The 19012-nt window shown below is 36.8% G+C and overlaps 1 protein-coding gene across 2 annotated transcripts in view; it reads right to left on the bottom strand.

Annotated features, from left to right (window-relative positions):
- Positions 1-19012, bottom strand: part of Cap-G (Chromosome associated protein G) — a 94892-nt gene that overhangs the window by 21893 nt on the left and 53987 nt on the right. For both annotated transcript variants that reach the window (XM_069833001.1, XM_069833002.1), the window contains 4 exons: positions 16459-16616; positions 11928-12045; positions 10429-10649; positions 4209-4376 (listed from right to left, as the gene is read on the bottom strand). In XM_069833001.1, coding sequence (XP_069689102.1) covers positions 4209-4376; positions 10429-10649; positions 11928-12045; positions 16459-16616 — 665 coding nt within the window. The remainder of the gene's footprint in view (positions 1-4208; positions 4377-10428; positions 10650-11927; positions 12046-16458; positions 16617-19012) is intronic.

Here is a 19012-nt window from a genome sequence, read left to right as displayed (position 1 = left end):
TTCCTCTTGGTCGCTCCTATTTGTACAGCATATACAACTGCTGCCAGTTAGCACACAGAAGAATCTGACCTCTTTCTTGCGCTGTTTCTTATACATCCCTGGTTTAAGGTGTAAAAATTCCACTAGGAAATCCCTAGAAGATTATGTAGGAACATCTATGCATGAATTGTATTTATATAAAGCAAATCCTTCTGGATGTTTTAGCTATTCATACAAAAACGAAAGTTATGTCGTTATATTCCAAACACAGTAACATAACATCTAACTAAAACGAAATGTGGGAGTCATTCCTCATTCACCATATAGCATAGAACAGACTCCATGCAACTTCTATCTGTTCACCAATATGAAAAATGTTTCAAGATCAACATTTTGAATTGAGAGAAGTTGTAGTCAAGTAGTCTTGGTTATTTTTTTATGCGGGATCTCATGAAATGTACATAATTTCACTTAGACAATGTAATAATATATTTTAAGCAAAAATTGACAATTTTACATTATACACAACTGAGCAATATAATTTATTATATGAAAAAAAAAAAAAAACATTTTTATAACACGTCTGCAAATAAGTGAAAATTCATATTGATTATACAAGTATATCAGCTAAAAATTTTACATTTTGTGTACAGCCAACTCTACATTTAGTGAAGTTGGCTGTAGTGAACATTTGGTTCTTCTTCTTTCTTGATCAGGGCATAGACATCTATTAAACTCTTAGGCATAAACAGCCTGTGCACTCCATAAACTAGAAATCATCCCCAGGAGACCGTTGGGTAACATTTAGTTATAGCGAATTTAAATCATTTGTTCCAATCCACATACATTACAAATACAGCAGAACCCTGCTATTCCGAAATTTCGGGTAATTCAAACTGATATCCAAAATGGAAAAATTCTCCAATTTCTAAACTTACAAGAAGTAAAGTAGAAAAAGAATACAGTACCTGGGAACAAAAAACAGTTTCAAATGATTTTACTAGGCTATGTGTTTTTCAGGACCTTCAATAGTATGATCGAGAGCTTAGATGGAGGGTAAAAAAAAATTATTCCATTTCTGGTAGACAACTACCCAGCTCATCCTCATGTTAAAGATCTAAGCAACACCACAAGTTTGTATTCCTGCCTAACAACAGCATGTTAGTCATCTACTCATGCATCAAGGTGAGCCAAAGCTGCAAGATCTACCACAGAATGAAACATTTCATATAATCCAAGCGTAGAAATCTAAGCAGAATGTACAAATCAATATTCTGAAAACTATAATTTTATGGACAAGGTGTGAAGGAATGTCAGTGGTAAAATACATTACGGTTTCCAGCATGCTGATTTGGCCACTGGGTGTATGGCAGTGGAGAAGATGACGATGAGCAATCCAAGAAAATATTTGCGCACATAATGCAAATTATGCTGAAACTTAACATTTTATCTGGACTGTGAGGTTATAAAAATGAAATCCCATCAGATGAAGCCATGGTTGAGGCTATGGAAGGTCTTTTCAATATAGAATGTAAAAAAGGAGATGACAAGAGCATAAATGAAGAAAGTGTCCCAACAATATGGAATCAAGTGTAGAAAAACATACACTCTTAGAGAAGGAGATAAAAAAAAAAAACTCCCTCATATCTGGAAACTTTTGGACAAAACCAGTACTGGAAAAACGATTTTGCTGGTTAATTGGAAAATGGTTTTATAGGTTATTTAAAGACACATTGGTAAACTTGTGCAGAGGAGTCACCATCTGGCAACTGCTGCTTCTTTGTTTTGCTTGTGCGCACATCAATAATAATGCCATCTAGCAGTATAACTTCAGGAGCCTCATTCAAAGATGTAAGTTATTACTTCAATTTGTAACTTACTTACCGACTTTTCTTCATACTTCATTTTTCTTTCTTATTTTTTTTTTATTCAAAAGTGTCGTTGTTTTGAAATTGCCAGTTATTTGGATGCCAGATGCAAAGGATTCCATCGCATTCACTAAAAGAGTATACAGCAGCTGCACATAACCAACTATTTCAAGATAAACATTGTAAAAAATGATTCTGTTTTTGAGGTTTTATTTTGTTTAACTGATTCTGTTATACAGTAGACATTTTAGTTTGTCCATCACTATTCCACACAATTCAGGTTAAGGGTTGGCTTTTTGGTTTTAGTGGACTTCGGACAGTCTATAAAAGTAAAAGTAAATCCATGACACTACAGCCCATGAAGGGCCAAGACCGACCAGCCAGCTGCTGGCCTCACATCCACATGCCAAAGCAGAAGTGGACGATCATCCAACCAGAATGGAGGTATCGTGTGATTAGCATGATGATCCTCCCATCCATTACAGCTGGTTTTCAAAACCAGATTTTCGCTACCTATCATAGCTCTCCAAGGGCATCACGATGCTGAGTGGGCACCGGTCTCATACACTGGCCGAAATTTCACAAGAAAATTTCTTCCCCATGAGGACTCTAACCAGTGCGCATTCCATAACGTGAGTCCTAGACAGGATGCCTTAGACCGCGATGCCACAGCATGGGACAGACATTCTGTAGTGGTTCATTATAAATAGTTGACTTGTATATTTAATTTTCTGAATAGTCAGTTACCAATCCTATACCAGTATATTAATTTATGTATAATATACATTAGGTAGAAGGGACTATATAGGGTCCACAAAAGTCTAATATCATTGTAGTCGTTTGTGAACAGTTTTTTAAATATTCATACAAGGCGCGTCCAGAAAGTAAGTTTCCCTGGAGCCGTTTAGAGAAAGAAAGTACAATTTGACGTAAAGATTACTGGAACAGATACAGCAATTGTTGAGCTATTTTTCAACATATTTCCCACTGGAATTGAGACATTTGTCATACCGTGGGATCAACAGAGATTTGCAGATGGCTGTCACACACTGGTTCCGATCCCAAGCAGCAGACTTCTACAACACGGAGATACAAACGTTGATCCCATGGTATGGCAAATGTCCAATTCTGGTGGGGAATATGTTGAAAAATGCTCAACAACTGCTGTATCTGTTGCAATAAATTTTTCCATGCAATTTTGTTTTCTTTCTGTAAGCGAACCTAGGGAAACTTACTTTCTGGTCAACCCTCGTACAAATAAAAACAAACAGAAGGCAACACTGCAACACGTATTCATGTAACAGTGGTGATTAAGTCGCAAAACATTAAAAATATGTGCATAACTATACAAAAGGTTCCCTAAAGCACCAGACTTGTTTCTACCATCACTAAATGCATAGCTGCCACATCTTCCTGTGACATACTTTGTTACTGATCTTAGTGAAATTATGGTCAAATGATCAATATTATGTAACAAACCAATAAGGACACATTTATTAATATTTTCTCTACAAAATCCCCCAACATTACCTCTCCGTATCCGATTTTCCTGGAATATGCATTCTAAAATTCAACTACAAATGCTACTTTTCTCATAATCTGTTCACAAAGACTACATGTTTTTGTTTAACTCACTACCCTCATTCATGTCTCAAAAGGACCTTATTTAGTCCTCTTCCACTCTGGTATATATAAAAATATATCATGTCACTGATAGGATGCCAAATTGATAAACCATAAAATTGTTACAATTATTATAAAGTTAAGTATGATTTAAGATTTCACAAACAACAATAAAACTGTTCTCCTTTCCTCTCATCTACACTTTCCATTCCGTCGTAATTGTTCATTTTATTGTTAAGCTAACTAAATTACAAGGACAACAAGCAATTTTCCCACCAAGAAATTTATCATGCATGGAAGGAACTAATGAGTCTTCATGGATAGATCCAAAGTACTATCAATCCTCGATATAATCGAACATTCTTGATAGTCTATATTATCGCATAATACATGCTTCGTAGTGGTAGTATCAGGTTTATGCATACAAAATGAAGTATATACTTCTGCTTCAGGTATCTTCTAAAATCAAAGCAAAAGGTAAAACTACAACTTTATGTATACCACCGATTAAATGCTTTAGAAGCAGTACAGAAACATACATTCAAAGATGGCTTCACACAGTGTGTGTTTGCAGAGTACAAACTAACAAAAGAAATGAGACGTGTAATAATAACTAATAATTGTAGAAGACAATACATTTAAGTATAGTGTAAGTAATGAAGTTAGTACATCTTTCCCGAACAGCCTTTGCAAAATATAAATGTACAGTGGAATGAGTTCTTGTTTTCTTATTCCTACCTCTGCCATCTTTTCTGTCACAGTGGTGATAATCTGCACAAAGACTGGATCATCAAGCACAAGTTCAAGCTGTATCATAGCTCGCAGCAACACCTGCATGTTGTATGGATCTTGATCATCCAGCACTTCATTGCTCAAGGCAATGGCCAAGTTGTTGTGTACATTGCCCTGTAAGAGATATGGACACTATGTATTACTGTTGTTTATTTGTTTGAGCTTTCAAAGTGACATATCAGACTAATGTACATCACATTTTTGGGACATAAATGGAATATAAAAAAATCAGGCTTTTTATTATTAACTAGGCATTCTATATTGGTTTGCAACATTGAGATCTTGAATCCTAGAGATTCTAATACAAAAAACATCGCGAATTTAACACTGCAACATATATCGCCTTTACATAGACTATCAGAAAGCATGCAATAATATTAACAGAGCAAAACTTTGGACAGTATTACATTCCAAAGGCATACCACAGCATTTGATAAGAGCCATACAGAGCTTATACGTTGACTGAGAGATAAAAGTCAGAATAGGGAGTATAATCTCTGAAAATTAAGGAACATTACCCAAGGAGGAAAGCAAGGATGTCCATTTTTCCCCAATGCTATTTAATTTGTATATAGATGAAGTTGCTACAGAATGGCAAACGCATTTCACAACACACTATTGTTTGTGGTCTCAGAAGGTAATTTACTACCTATACAATACATGTGAATCAGGGATTGCAGAAACAGCACATGTCACTATGTGTGGCATATTGACATGTGCTGTTTCTGCAATCCCCGATTCATGTATAGTTTAAAAATTTCAACAACAAAAATTAACAAAAACTAAGGTTTTGGCCTTCACACAGAAAAATTCTGTAAGAGCAAAATAGTTGTCAACAACCATATCTTGGAACAGGTAAATTCATTCACCTATCTGACAAGCAATATCTCTCAAGGATTTTGATAATAAAATCCTTAACATCAACAGTTAATAGGTACAATCAAAAGAATTCTATTGAAGAAAGTTAGAATACAGACTGTACTAGAATTTTATAAAACATTGAATTTGTCAACAATGTTATATGGATACTTACAGCATCTCAACAGAAAACATTAGAAATAGAGGAGACGCATTATCTAAGACAGCTGGCAGGACATAAATTAATGGATTACCAAAGAAATTAAATTATATATCCTACAAACAATTACAAGATTAGCAAGAACATGTAAGCAGAATGCTTCTGGATAGAACATTATATTATACTGCAATATGCAGAATAAATTAAGAAGACTGATAAAATAGAAGATGGAGCAGGTCTATACCCAAGCCGTTATAACTATACACTTCACAAATCTGACCTGCACTTGACAGTTTTTATTTGCATTGGCAACCCTTCCCATGAAAAAATTGAAAAATGCTGTGTGGTAGCCTTCTGAACCAATCAGAATCTAGCAATTTCTATCAGCTGCTGCTGCTATGTTGTCAGTTTGCTACATGCTGTGTTACATAATAATACTACTGCCATATGTGTGATTTATATGTTAGTGTTATAAATAATTTGCAGTGCTGTTGTGAAAAAGTCTAAAAAAAAATATAGTAATGGTGGCAGTGGCGGCTGGTTGAATTGTCTCCAGTGCCAAGTACTTACCAACTTATTAAGTTATTGGCTCTTCTCAACTGATCTCAGCTTAATTTATACTTATAATAGTTCAGTGGATATAATTACACAAAGACTTTACTTCTTTTCTGGGGATGTCAAACTAAGATCAACAAACTTCAGTATAATGGCAATCATGATGACCACTAAATCACCATAGGTGGTAAATATGCATAATTCATTTGACACAAATTTTTATATTAAAAAAATACTATTAATTACTATGTGATGCATAATTACCTCTTTCATTCGTTAGCCTACTATCCAAATACAGATCACAACGGAAATGCTTTCTGTCTCTGCATAACAAATCCAGCAAAATCACCAAATTTATGAAAACAAATGTTACATATTCAAGCAGAAATTGAGTTAGCTTTTTAGAGCATTTCAAAACTTATCAGAGGTTATTTTACAATTCAGTTCTTTTTTTTTTTTTAAACAATAAAATTCATGTTTGATATTTCGATAACTTCAATACTGATATACATGCAGTAGAACTTGGTTATAGCGACCTCATTTTGTGCGACACCTCGTCTATAACATCAAATATTCTGTGGTCCCAACTAATTCCCCGTAAGACATATGCTTTCTTACCTTGCTTAATACGACAAACACATATGAGTCTACCTCGCATATAACGTCATTTTCAACCTCAGTTTGGAATAAGATTTTCTAAGAACCAAAGTATCTTAAGAAATATTTTGTTGAAATCTGACCCTGACAAATTCTTTACAGTCTCCTTCTGTCACAGACCTCTAGAATGCAGGCGGATTCCTCACCCCATTGTAACCTGCCCGAATTCATGCGGTATTAAATCAGTTTCTACAGGAAGTTTTCACGAAGTGCACGCATTTTAACGCAGTATGTCCACTAAAAGAAGTGAGTGACGCTTTAGAAGTCATTATAATTATGAATATGTTCTATGAAGCTAGGGAAGGGAGCAGTGAAATTTCAAGTGAAATTATGAACATAGAACGTAATTTAGCCCTAGAAAGTGTGTATTGGGCAAGTAGAAGACAACAGAGTAAAATGACTGATTACTTCACTTCTAAGTAAAGTAGTTTGGTGAGTACTGAACAAACTGTTTCAATACAGAATACTGTATTTATAATTGTAGGCCTACGTGTATTTTATTATGTTCATTGTAGGCTTAAAAGTCAATACATAAATCTAAAATAAGTCTAATTAAGTTTGTTATTTTTCATTTTCCACCTCACTAGATTGATAATGTGAATCTCGGTTACTACGACACTCGTTTATAACAACATAATTTTTAAGGTCCCTTCGATGTCGTTATAACCAAGTTCTACTGTAATTTTTTTTATTTTTCAGTCAAAAACTTGTCATATAATGTTAAATATATTAATAAATCAATACATTTATTAATATATTATAGATATTTTATATTATTAATATGAATGCAGAAAAAAACTAAGGAAGAGATTAGTAAAGTGCTTTGTATGGAGTGTGGCATTGTACGGGGCAGAAACATAAACATTACAGTGAAGTGAATAGAAGCATTTGAAATGTGGATATGGAGAAGAATGGAACGTGTGAAGTGAACAGACAGAATAAGAACTGAAACTGTGTTGGAAAAAGTGGGTGAAGAAAGAATGATGTTGAAATTGATCAGGAAGAGGAAGAGGAAAAGGAATTGGTTTGGTCAATGACTGAGAAGAAACTGCTTACTGAAAAAATGCACTGGAAGGAATGGTGAACAGGAGAAGAGTTCAGGGCAGAAGATATCAGATGATAGACGACATTAAGATATATGGATCATATGAGACAAAAAAGAAGACAGAAACTAGGAAAGATTAGAGAAAGCTGGGTTTGCAGTGAAAGACCTGCCTTGGGCAGAACACTGAATGAATGAATGAATGTTCTCGCCTAATATGGGCACCATCAGATATGTTGAAGCAATATCCATCAGTGGTTGTCGTTCATGCCCCATAGTGTTATAGCCTCTCTTTCCTTTTGACAGAGGGGAGCAGATTCAATCAGTTGCAATACTTCCCAGATTGCACGAGAGATGGATGGACGATATACAGAATGAAATTAGTGGTAATGAACGATTAGAGCATTGGGGAGGAGGCAAGTTATGGCCCGTTGCAATTGGTACTATCCTGACATTTGCTTGGAGAGACTTGGGAAATCACGAAAAGCTCAAGTTAGGACAGACATCCCTTGGGATTACTGTATTAACTCGCGTAATTTTCCCTCTTTTTTTTTTTTTGCACTTTTTACATGAAAAATGGGGGAGGGAAGAATTTAATTTTGAATCTAAAATAAAAATGCAAAAATAGAACTCGCTAAAGTTATATCGATATTTATTTCGAAGTCCTACAGAAATAATTATGATAAACAATTTATACAATTAACTTTAATTACACAAAAATAAAGAATAATATTGTTGGTAACAAAGTGGGCCAGTGTGGCACTGCTTGTTGCCATCTGACATGTGCCGCTCGTTGCCGTCTGTGTACGAGAACGCGTGCAAAAGAACAAGCCTGAAGAAGGAAAATAAAAAAGTTTAATTGATACAGTAAACTATAAAATGCATATGAGGGTCTGCCTACTATCAATAGATTATTACGGTAATTTGGGAGAAAAAACTTACCTTATCACTTGCCACCTTCTTCAGAAGTTGCCTCAACTGCTCCCTCCTCTGATGATTCATCATTGTCATCCCCCTCCAAGACACAGGTCGTCTTCCATGCCATCCATATTGTTCGAGAGTCCAATTTTCTTGAAGCTCTTCACAATTATATCATTTGAAATTAGCCCCCATGCCGAGGTGATCCATTCGCATATTAGTTCGAGTGAAGGACTCTTGATTGGATTCTGAACCATCCATTCCATGTACATTTCTCTGTACATGATCCTTGAATGGTTTATTTACACTCACGTCAAGTGGTTGCAGCATTGACGTTAAACCATCAGGAATTATAGCCAGATCTGTTCTCATCTTCGACATTTCTTGTCAAATGTCGTCAAGATGGCCACAGAAGCTATCCAAAACCAAGAGAGACGTGATTTAACAAGTGGCCCAGATGTTTTCCCCATACAACACGCACCTAATCATGCATTAAGTTGCAAGACATCCATCCTTTCTCTTGGATACGAACATATAGCCTAGGAGGGAATGTCCCTTTTGAAAGCATTTTTCGTTTGAATATCACGTACAGAGGGAGTTTCTGCCCCTTCACAGTGATGGCCAACATAACTGTGCATCAAAGTTTCTTTGCACCTATTGTTAACAAAGTGACACTAGACGCACCTTTTCATTAATTGTGGTGTTCCTCAGCATATCAAAGAAAATCGGTGTCTGATCTGCATTGCCAATTTGCAAGTGCAGATAGTTGTGCTTGCGCCATTTCTTTATGATATACCGTCATTTCCCATAACTATGGTCCTGGAACACAACTACAGTCCACAATACAATCATTCAAAGAACATTGTAGAAATAACATAGACCGTTCGTAGATAGCTGGAGTGACTTGATTTCAAACTACAGTACAGCAAAAATATACATAAACGAGGTACTACGTTATGGAGTACAAAATTTGAATGGTTGTATCGTGGACCATAGTTGTGTTCCAGGACCATAGTTATGGGAAATGGTGGTACCAATGAAATTTCATCACTTTTTCTGTGTAGTGCTTTGGCAATCGCTGGCTTAGAGATGTCCTCCTTCATAGCAAAAGATTATTCCTCTTCATAAAATGGTACATCCACTCTCTGCTTGCTTTAAATTGAGAAATCCTCATTGATATACTGAGTTCCTTTGAAATTTAGAGCGCCTTTAATTGCATCAGTTCGTGCAAAACTGCGTAAGAGTTATTTCTTAACTCCGTTATATAACCAAACACTTCTTTTTTAATTTATGGATACTGCTCAGATTTTGGTCACTGAAATGATAAACTTGTCTTTTACGCACTCTGTAACTGTTCTTTTTGTTTATACCAATAACACACATGTGATGGCTCAACATGAAACTCACGTGCAGCAGCACGATTGCCATTACTTTCCGCAAACTCTATAACTCGTAATTTGAACTGTACACTGTAACTGCAGTTTTCCTTTCCCAGTTCACTTAGAACTACGAATTAGTTATTCGTACATGGACTGGTATACGTTGTAGCCTACTTGCAAGTCACCCACATGGTTAATACAAGCAAGCAATGTGTGTGCACAACAATACTTATGATGCATCAGCATGAAACTGAGGCAGGCTCATGGTCAACAGAAGTGGCATAACTTGCTGACCAGTCCCATTAGTGTAGTAGTGCCGCTTTGCACTTCTCAATCATATTTATGAATAAAATTTTTATAAACAGTAATAAAGACGGGAAAATTATGTGAATTTTTTTACTGTAATTTCAGTTTCTAAATTGAGGAGGTGGGAAAATTAAGTGAGGGGGAAATTTATGCAAGTAAATATGGTAATGCTTTTGCTACCTGAAGTAATAGCATTATGGTTGTATAACAACAAAATGTTACATAACCAAGAACATTTACAGACTGATAGCATCCACAAAGATGATACAAATATGTACTCGTATTACATACCTGTGTTCCTTCCTGATTGATTCCAGGACGGGTAAGGTTGAGCATCAGACGTACTACACTGTCTTGATCCACCTCCACCAAGGGGCTAGTTACAGGAGCCTGGAACAAGGTTCTAAGTGTTGGCAGCAATGCTTGCTCCAGAGTCTCCTGTCCCCAACGGCTATTGGCTGCATATGTTGTGAAGAATGCTCCAAGCATCTGCCGCAGAAAGATGTCTCCTTCTACATCAACAAACAAACAGATCGGTCACTGAAGATACAAAAATCGACTTACTGCTTTGACTATACTCTGACATGACATGACATGATCAGAAAAAAAAAAAAAGTTATTGGTATATTACAAGGTTGCATTGTGACAGTAACACAACATTAGTTCAACATAGTCTCCTTGATAAAATTGAGTCATTTGACATAATGGTGTATGTCCCGCATGTAGCCTCATGGATCCACGTTATGGAATGAGCGCTGGTTCGAATCTATGTGGAGGAAGAAATTTTCTCATGAGGTTTCGGCCAGCATATGGGACTAGTGCCCACCCAGCATTGTGATGATGAACAATAGGCAGCAATCCAGTTCCATAAACCAATTATAATGGGTTGAAGGAAGGGATCATTGTGTTAATCACATGATACCCCTGTACTAGTTGAATGATTGTTCATCTCTGCTGGGACAAGACCGTCTTCAATACTCAGACCATAATACAGAAACAAAAATGGCCACCACAGCGATCCAACCATTCCGTATATTATAAACGGTTCTGCCATATTCTTGTGTCAAAAGAGTTATATTTTGCTTATTTATTATGTTGAATTACTAAATTGTGTGTTAAATAAACGTCCAGAGTTAATTTATGAACGAAGTTAGGTTCAATTTCGAAGATAAAACAACAAGGTAAATACGAGTAAAAACACATTGCTATAAGGTTATGAATTTAAAAGTGCAAATGCAGCCTGAAAACTGTTTTCAACAAGTTGAAAATCATACCCTGAACTCTGTATAAGTTACTGCAGTAAATGCAGACGTTCATTAATATTTGATAGGCATACAAAAGGATAATACATAATCAAAATAAATAACACAAATGCTGCTGCTGCCACTGCCACCGCCACCACCCTATCACAGAACTACTGACTTCCAAAGAATGACGAAATGTATAAAATGCAACAATAATAAAATCACGCCGTAGTGGAAAACTCATGCACAATGCATGCATGAACACACACAAATACATACTATTGTACTTTATGCTACAATACAATCGATTATTAAAATTTTGTGACAATAATGCATTTAAAAACACACAAGTGCATGCGCATACACACCATTCTGAAGAGTTTTTTATATCATTTATAAAATATTCTCTCTCCCCCCCTTTACCCCTCCCCATCATAATACCGAGATAATGATTTTTGCATTACTAAAAACAAACACTACACTTCCACTCACTGAACTTAAATATTATGCAACATGCAGCAAGTACAACTATAACATACAACTGACCTGTTACTGGATTGTACCACATGATGAGAAGCCTCGAAACCAGGTTTGAAGACTTTATTATGTTGGCCAACAGCAACTTGCACAGCCCTTCAGCAGTTACTGCACGCATATCAGCCGACTAGAATAAAGTATATAAAGTATATGTCTTGACATGATTGCTTTTCTAATACTTACAACTTGTGAATTTCTAACAATAATTGAGCTCACTCACAGAAAACATAATAATTATATCTTCATGTATCATACAGTTTTGCATTTAAGTACAGAGAGAAAGGAGACCTTACGTACAGTATAACTAGAGTGAAAATGGCAAGTTGTAGCCGATTTAAGTGAACACTATATTTTTAACGTTTTGGTGGCTACTTCATTCACACACAACCCCCAGAATGTCTGGAGGACCACACCTGCTGTTGGTTGACGGGTCCATTGGACCTAGCTGGGAGATCTTGTTGATCACCAGCTTTCCCTCCTTAAGCCACTGGAGGACGATTTTAGTGCCATAGCAGGTCAGCACTAGGAACAGAAAAGTAGAAAGAGGAGGAAGGAAAGTGAAATGAACCCCTAGGCCTCGAATGCTCTAATGCCGTCGGGGTCGAAGAAAGTAAGAGTTCAGTCAGAGGACTGGATAGGAAAGGGTAAAGAGGGAATTAGGTATTGAATAGAGGAAAATTATACCAAATTCAGTCATTAACTCATCAAGCTGACCAGTGCTAATTGATGAGTAGCCCCTCCCTTTAGTTCAGCTCGTAAAATCATGCTTACTAACAGCTGCACCACGGGAAGGTAGGGATGGGACATTGGGTATTTGTCCAGGTTGGTTCCTTAAAGCCTTCAATGGGAAGGATTAATGGCTCTCCCCCCTGTATCCGACAGATACCCTTTTGCAGCCAACTTATATGGTTTGCCCATTGTGCAACTCAAACCAAGAAATGGACTCGGAACACCTCAAAATCTGTGCTTCAGTGGCTGACCATGATAATATCTTTGAAAAATATTGGAGTGCAAGAGGTCAAATGACTTTATTGTCAAATACCTGGCATTAGAAAACAACAACAGTATACCGTAACTCGATTTTCCATCTCCTGATTATACATTTTGCGAATTAATTGTATAGTCTGATTAAAGAAATGATATGTTAACACATTCACTGCCGGGCATTTAAAGGGCTAGCCTTTCAACTGAACAGGGGGTTTTAAACATGACATACATTTTGCAGTGGTGTTAAATCGACTATAGTCGACGCTGGCAATTTTATACGTTCAAACCAAAATCGACATAAGTCGACTTTGGCCGTGGATGTGTTAAGAACTCAGACTGGGTATTACGTCATAATGATACAGTACTACCATGTGCATGGTGCTCACAGTGCAGGTTGTGTTGGCAGGAATGTAACGCAATGGCATCTGCTTGTGTTTATAATCTGTAGTTGCATTTACCATTACACTATAGATGATCAGACAGTAAAGAAGAATACATGTGCTTTGACAAACACTATTCATTATTCTACTTGTGCCAACACTAAATTATAGCCCAAACAACTAAATGCAAATAATATTTAATATTAGAAGAGAAAAATTCGCTCCGGCGCCGGGGATTGAACCTGGGCCCTTGATTCTATGTACCATGCGCTCTCACCACTGAGCTACACTGAAGTCCAATCCACAGCACCGGATCGAACTTCCCTCCTCCAGTGATTTTCCCTTTGTGGCCTGACTCCATCTTGGGCATGTATGTTAACATTTTATTAAGTCAACTGCCATTATACAAGGAGCGCACTCAGTTGAGTGACTTGGTGGCTGGGATTCCACAGTAATGTGCACAGTAATCTGTACAGAAATATGCACTTTTGCTAGAAGAATTTACTAAAGATTATTATTTTTTTTTTTTGTCCTACAGAATATATCTGTTATGGTAACAATTAATATTAGAGTTAATTGTTACCATAACAGAAAAATTTTCTCTTCTAATATTAATTGTTACCATAACAGATATATTCTGTAGGACCAAAAAAATAATAATCTTTAGTAAATGCAAATAGTCTACATTATAGAAATATATTCTGTAGGACCAAAAAATAATAATCTTTAGTAAATGCAAATAGTCTACATTATAGAAATACAAATAATACATTATACCAATATAAGTAAATACAACTTAATAAGTATAGTTACATAAGAACGAAACAATACATTGTTAGTGAAAGTTCGCAATTGACAAATGAAACTATTTATACACTGGGCATGTTGAAAAATGTAAACAAAAACATATTGATAAATACAATGATAATACTGGAAAGATGATTTCAAATTAAAGTGATATAAATTGTGCAATGGATACATATTTCAATTAGGAGTCTGATACTTTCAGGTTTACTCGATACGCACTCTTACTTTTTGACATCTTTTGGTTTGTACGATATGAACTATATTTGGACATAATGAAACACAACTCTGAACTCTTAAAGCACACTTTAAGTTATGGTCACTGAGGTTGGCTCCTTCAGGGCCTTTGTTACATTTCATAGCTGAAAATAAAGCTTCACACATATAGGTCAAACCAAACATGGAGATGAAAGATGCCACATGCCTATGGAGACGAGGGAATCTTGAATATCATAAATATTTAAGCCTTCTTAAGTCCAGTGACACACTAGACTTGGGGTATATAAAACTCTTGCTCGACCAGTTCTCACATATGGAAGCGAAACCATTGGACAATCAAAAAGGCTGATGAAAGGAGACTTACAACAGCTCAAATGCGATTTATGAGAAGAACTGCTGGTTACTCCCTCCTTGGCCATAAAAGAAATGAGGATATTCCTAAAGAATTAAAAGTAGATTCAATTACCCAGTACATAGAACAATACAGACTGAACTGAAAAGAACATGTTGCCAGGATGCCCTCAAACCGCTTGCCAAAACTGATCTTATGCTATACTCCAAGAGGCCGAAGAAACTTGGCAAGACCTAAAAAGCACTGGATAGAGACCATAACAGACCCCTAGGTTTAATACGTGAAATGGTTACGATAATAATAATAAATATTTTTGCTAATGGTGTAGCAAATAGATCGAAATCCATTGAGGGCAGACTGGATTACAAAAGTTTCTCAACCGAATAATAACAGGCATTTCCCATATTTATTCTGTGTTTAATTTTCTCTCAAGCATCATTTATATTTGTGACTGTTGCTTCAAGATATTTCAATTTTTCCACCTCTTCAAAGGATAAATTTCCAATTTTTATATTTCCATTTTGTACTATGTTCTAGTCATGAGACATAAACATATACTATGACTTTTCGGGATTTACTTCCAAACCTACCCCTCTACTTGCTTCAAGTAAAATTCCCGTGTTTTCCCTAATCGTTTGTGGATTTTCTCTTAACATATTCACGTCATTCACATAGGCAAGCAGCTGATGTAACCCATTCAATTCCAAACCCTCTCTTTATCCTGGACTTTCCTAATGTCATAATCTTGAGCAAAGTTAAAAAGTAAAGGCGATAGTGCATCTCTTTGCTTTAGTCCACAGTGAATTGGAAATGCATCTGACAGAAACTGACCTATACGTTTCACTGAGACACATTTTAATTAACCGAACTAGTTTCTTGGGAATACCAAATTCAATAAGAATATCATATAAAACTTCTCTCTTAACCGAATCATATGCCTTTTTGAAATCTAAAATAGCACAAACTAACAAAAAAAAAACTTGGAAACAGGATCCACACAACTCGCGAGAACAAAGCAAGTATGTGAAAGTAGCGCAAAGCAAAACCAGAAACAACTATAAAGAAATAATGCCTCTGCATGGTGCTGCATTACTATTGATTGAGATGCACAATCAAAATGCTGGTACAGTTCCAGAAAAAATAAATGGGTTGCCTAATTTTACTAAGTTCCAGATACAACGTATTGCGCATGTGCAGTAACAAGAGCACCTATATGTAAGATACTTGTGGACAGTCTTGCGAAGCTTGTTACCTACATTTAGGAGGACCGCTACCATGACTTGGCCTATCTGGTACTGTGCTATTGATTATTGAAAGCCAATTCGATATTTCGGGCTTCATTATCGTAAAATCAACTTAAAAGTGGGAATTAATTACATTATTCTTATGGTAATTTGGCTGGAACTTAACAGATTATTCCTTAAAAAACGGGAATTCCTTAAAACAGGAATGTTAAAATGGGGTTCTACTGTATATCTTTAATGCTCTTTTCCCACTAACTACAAATAAATCAATGTTATTTAGACAACAAAGTAACCTATGCGCTAGAGAAATAGTCATCACTAAATATAACACTATATAAAATTTTATCTTGCAAATGACATTTTACTTGAACAATTACTATTTTCAATGGACGAAAGTTTCTTTAAACTAGAATTGTTAAAATGAAATATACAGAAGAAATATGGGAACACGAAGCAGAAAGAACTGTAAAATAAAAGTTTCAGAGGAACTTAAAACATCTCACAGATATTTTGGTTCTGTAGGTGTATCTACCCCATATTGGGGTGCTACTTACAGTGCTATCCAGCAGATTTGTGAGTATTGTTATGAAGTTTGTGCTCCCACTCAATGCTGTGGACTGTGTATTGTCTGTTGTGCTCTCATCATCAGTGTCATCAAGCTCTGTTACATCAAACAGCTTCTTTCTGCCAGTCTTATCAGTTTCTTTCTCACCTGCAAGTATTCACTCAGCATAAAATAAGGAAAATGGAGAGTTACAATACATATACTTCACTAAAAAAATAAGTAGCAAATTGGAGAAAATCATAATGCTCCACAAATAAACTTAGCGGTTCTGAAAGAAACACTGTCAAACCCAACCTTTACATTTACAATATTTACATCTTTCCTCCATTTACAACCTTGCTATAAGGTTTATTCTTTTTCCTTGTGTAATGGGACAGTAGTAATAGTAGTAGTAATCTAATGCTCAAATGCTAGGATATATTCCATTTGCTTCCTTGCTTCGCAATAAAGTCCAATCAACATTCTTGTAGGTGACGTCTTGAGAGCTAAACAACTCAAAAGATGATTCTTATTCATTGTAGAATTGTCTTCACGGCACAGGATACAATTTATAGTGTTGAAGATTTAAATATTTCAGTCTCTAACCCCAGAAATAATGGCCATATCGAGGAACAGGATGCGGTCTTGTATTCCCTCTTGACTTACTTTGGACACGATAGCATCAAAATGGGAATCCCGAACACAAGCAGATTTTCGAGAAAAAAATACCAAGGCGCCAACATTCTCGCCACCATTACTCCACTATATGTGTAGTGAGAACAAAGCTGATAAGTGCGACGAATAGAGCTCCTCGAACTTTATCTGTAGTGTAAAGGACAACCGTCTGTCCCCAGACATATGGATGGTAAGAGTCCGGAATAGTTAAAAAAAAAAAAAAAAGGTCATTTTGACCTTCCAAAACAGACTTTTCTCTATTGACTATTAACCCTTGTTTTGTGTTCTGTTGCTTGGAACTTTAGCAAGGAGAAACAAATGGTAGCAAACACAAAGACGGAAAATTATTCTGATCATCCTCTCTAGTATCTTCTTCCAATTGCAAAAATTCTTTTCCTTTTCATCAGCAAAATGGTACTACAAAATTTACAGTCTGAGATAGAAAGTGTTCTGTCTTCAATATCAAGCATCATCATTTCAGTTATAAACAAACAGTTCTCTGCATCAATTTTGTTTATATCTAATAAGATGTTTGCAGAAAATACATTTAGAGAAGTGTTGGATTTTCTCAAAATTTTAATGATTGTAACAGCATAAGTTAAAGCAGTGGTTCCCAACCTGTGGTCCGCGAGTAATTCGAAATGGGTCTGCAAGAACAAGATATACGAGGCCTGTCTAAAAAGTATCCGACCTTTAGCCAGAAAAAATATTTCAAATACCTGACGGGGTTGGGACCCTAATCCCCTTCAAAGTAGGCCCCTTGTGCTTGCACACACTTAGCCCACCGATCCTTCCACTGCCGGAAACATCTCTGGAAGTCTTCTTTTGGAATGGTGTTCAGCTCTGTCGTCGCGTTCCGCATTATCTCTTCTCTACTCTCAAAACGGGATCCTTTCAGTGGTGTCTTCAATTTTGGAAACAACCAGAAGTCGCAAGGAGCCAGGTCTGGAGAGTAGGGAGGTTGGCGAACGGTTGTAATTCCATGTTTGGCCAAGAAAGTGTGGATCAATTGGGATGAATGTGCGGGGGCATTGTCGTGATGCAAGTGCCAGTTGTTCGCCATCCACATGTCTGGTCTTTTGCGCCGAACTGCATCACGGAGTCGCCGGAGAACATCGTGATAGTACTCCTTTGTCACCGTTTGTCCTTCCGGTGCGTATTCGTGATGCACAATTCCACGGACATCAAAGAAAACAGTCAGCATCACCTTGATTTTGCTTCGCACCTGCCGCGCTTTCTTCGGCCTTGGAGACTCGGGATGCTTCCATTGCGACGACTGTCTTTTTGTTTCTGGGTCGTACCCGTACACCCATGACTCATCTCCAGTTATCACGGTGTTCAGAAACCCAGGATCAGTGTTGGCGGTGTCCAGAAGGTCCTGTGCAACGTCATGACGGAGGTCTTTTTGTTCCGGGGACAACAACTTGGGCACGAATTTTGCAGCCACTCGGTTCATGTTCAAATCATCACGAAAAATTGCATGTGCAGAATCTTTACTCACTCCAACCTCTTCGGCAATCTCCCGCATGGTCAAACGACGATCTGCCATCACAAAATTTCGCACCCTCTCAACAACAGCTGCACTCCGAGCAGTTTGGGGCCTACCACAACGCTGCTCACTCTCCGCTGATGTGCGGCCATCTTTGAATCGGTTGAACCACTCCTTAATTTGTGTTACACCCATCGCATCTTCCCCAAACACCTGCTGAATCTTACGAATTGTTTGACTTTGAGAATCACCAAGCTTTTGACAAAATTTGATACAGTATCTTTGCTCAATTCGTTCAGTCATCTTGCGAGAAAACTAAATCCGACAAACGCTTAGAACAGCACTTTACTTGGCGACCACCAGCCAGTGACTGGCACAAGCGAATGCGGTGAAAAAATTC

Source organism: Periplaneta americana, chromosome 8 (assembly GCF_040183065.1).
Source record: "Periplaneta americana isolate PAMFEO1 chromosome 8, P.americana_PAMFEO1_priV1, whole genome shotgun sequence".
Taxonomy (NCBI): Eukaryota; Metazoa; Arthropoda; class Insecta; order Blattodea; family Blattidae; genus Periplaneta; species Periplaneta americana.
The sequence above is the reverse complement of the archived record's forward strand: the minus strand, read 5'-3'. Positions and strand labels throughout refer to the sequence as shown.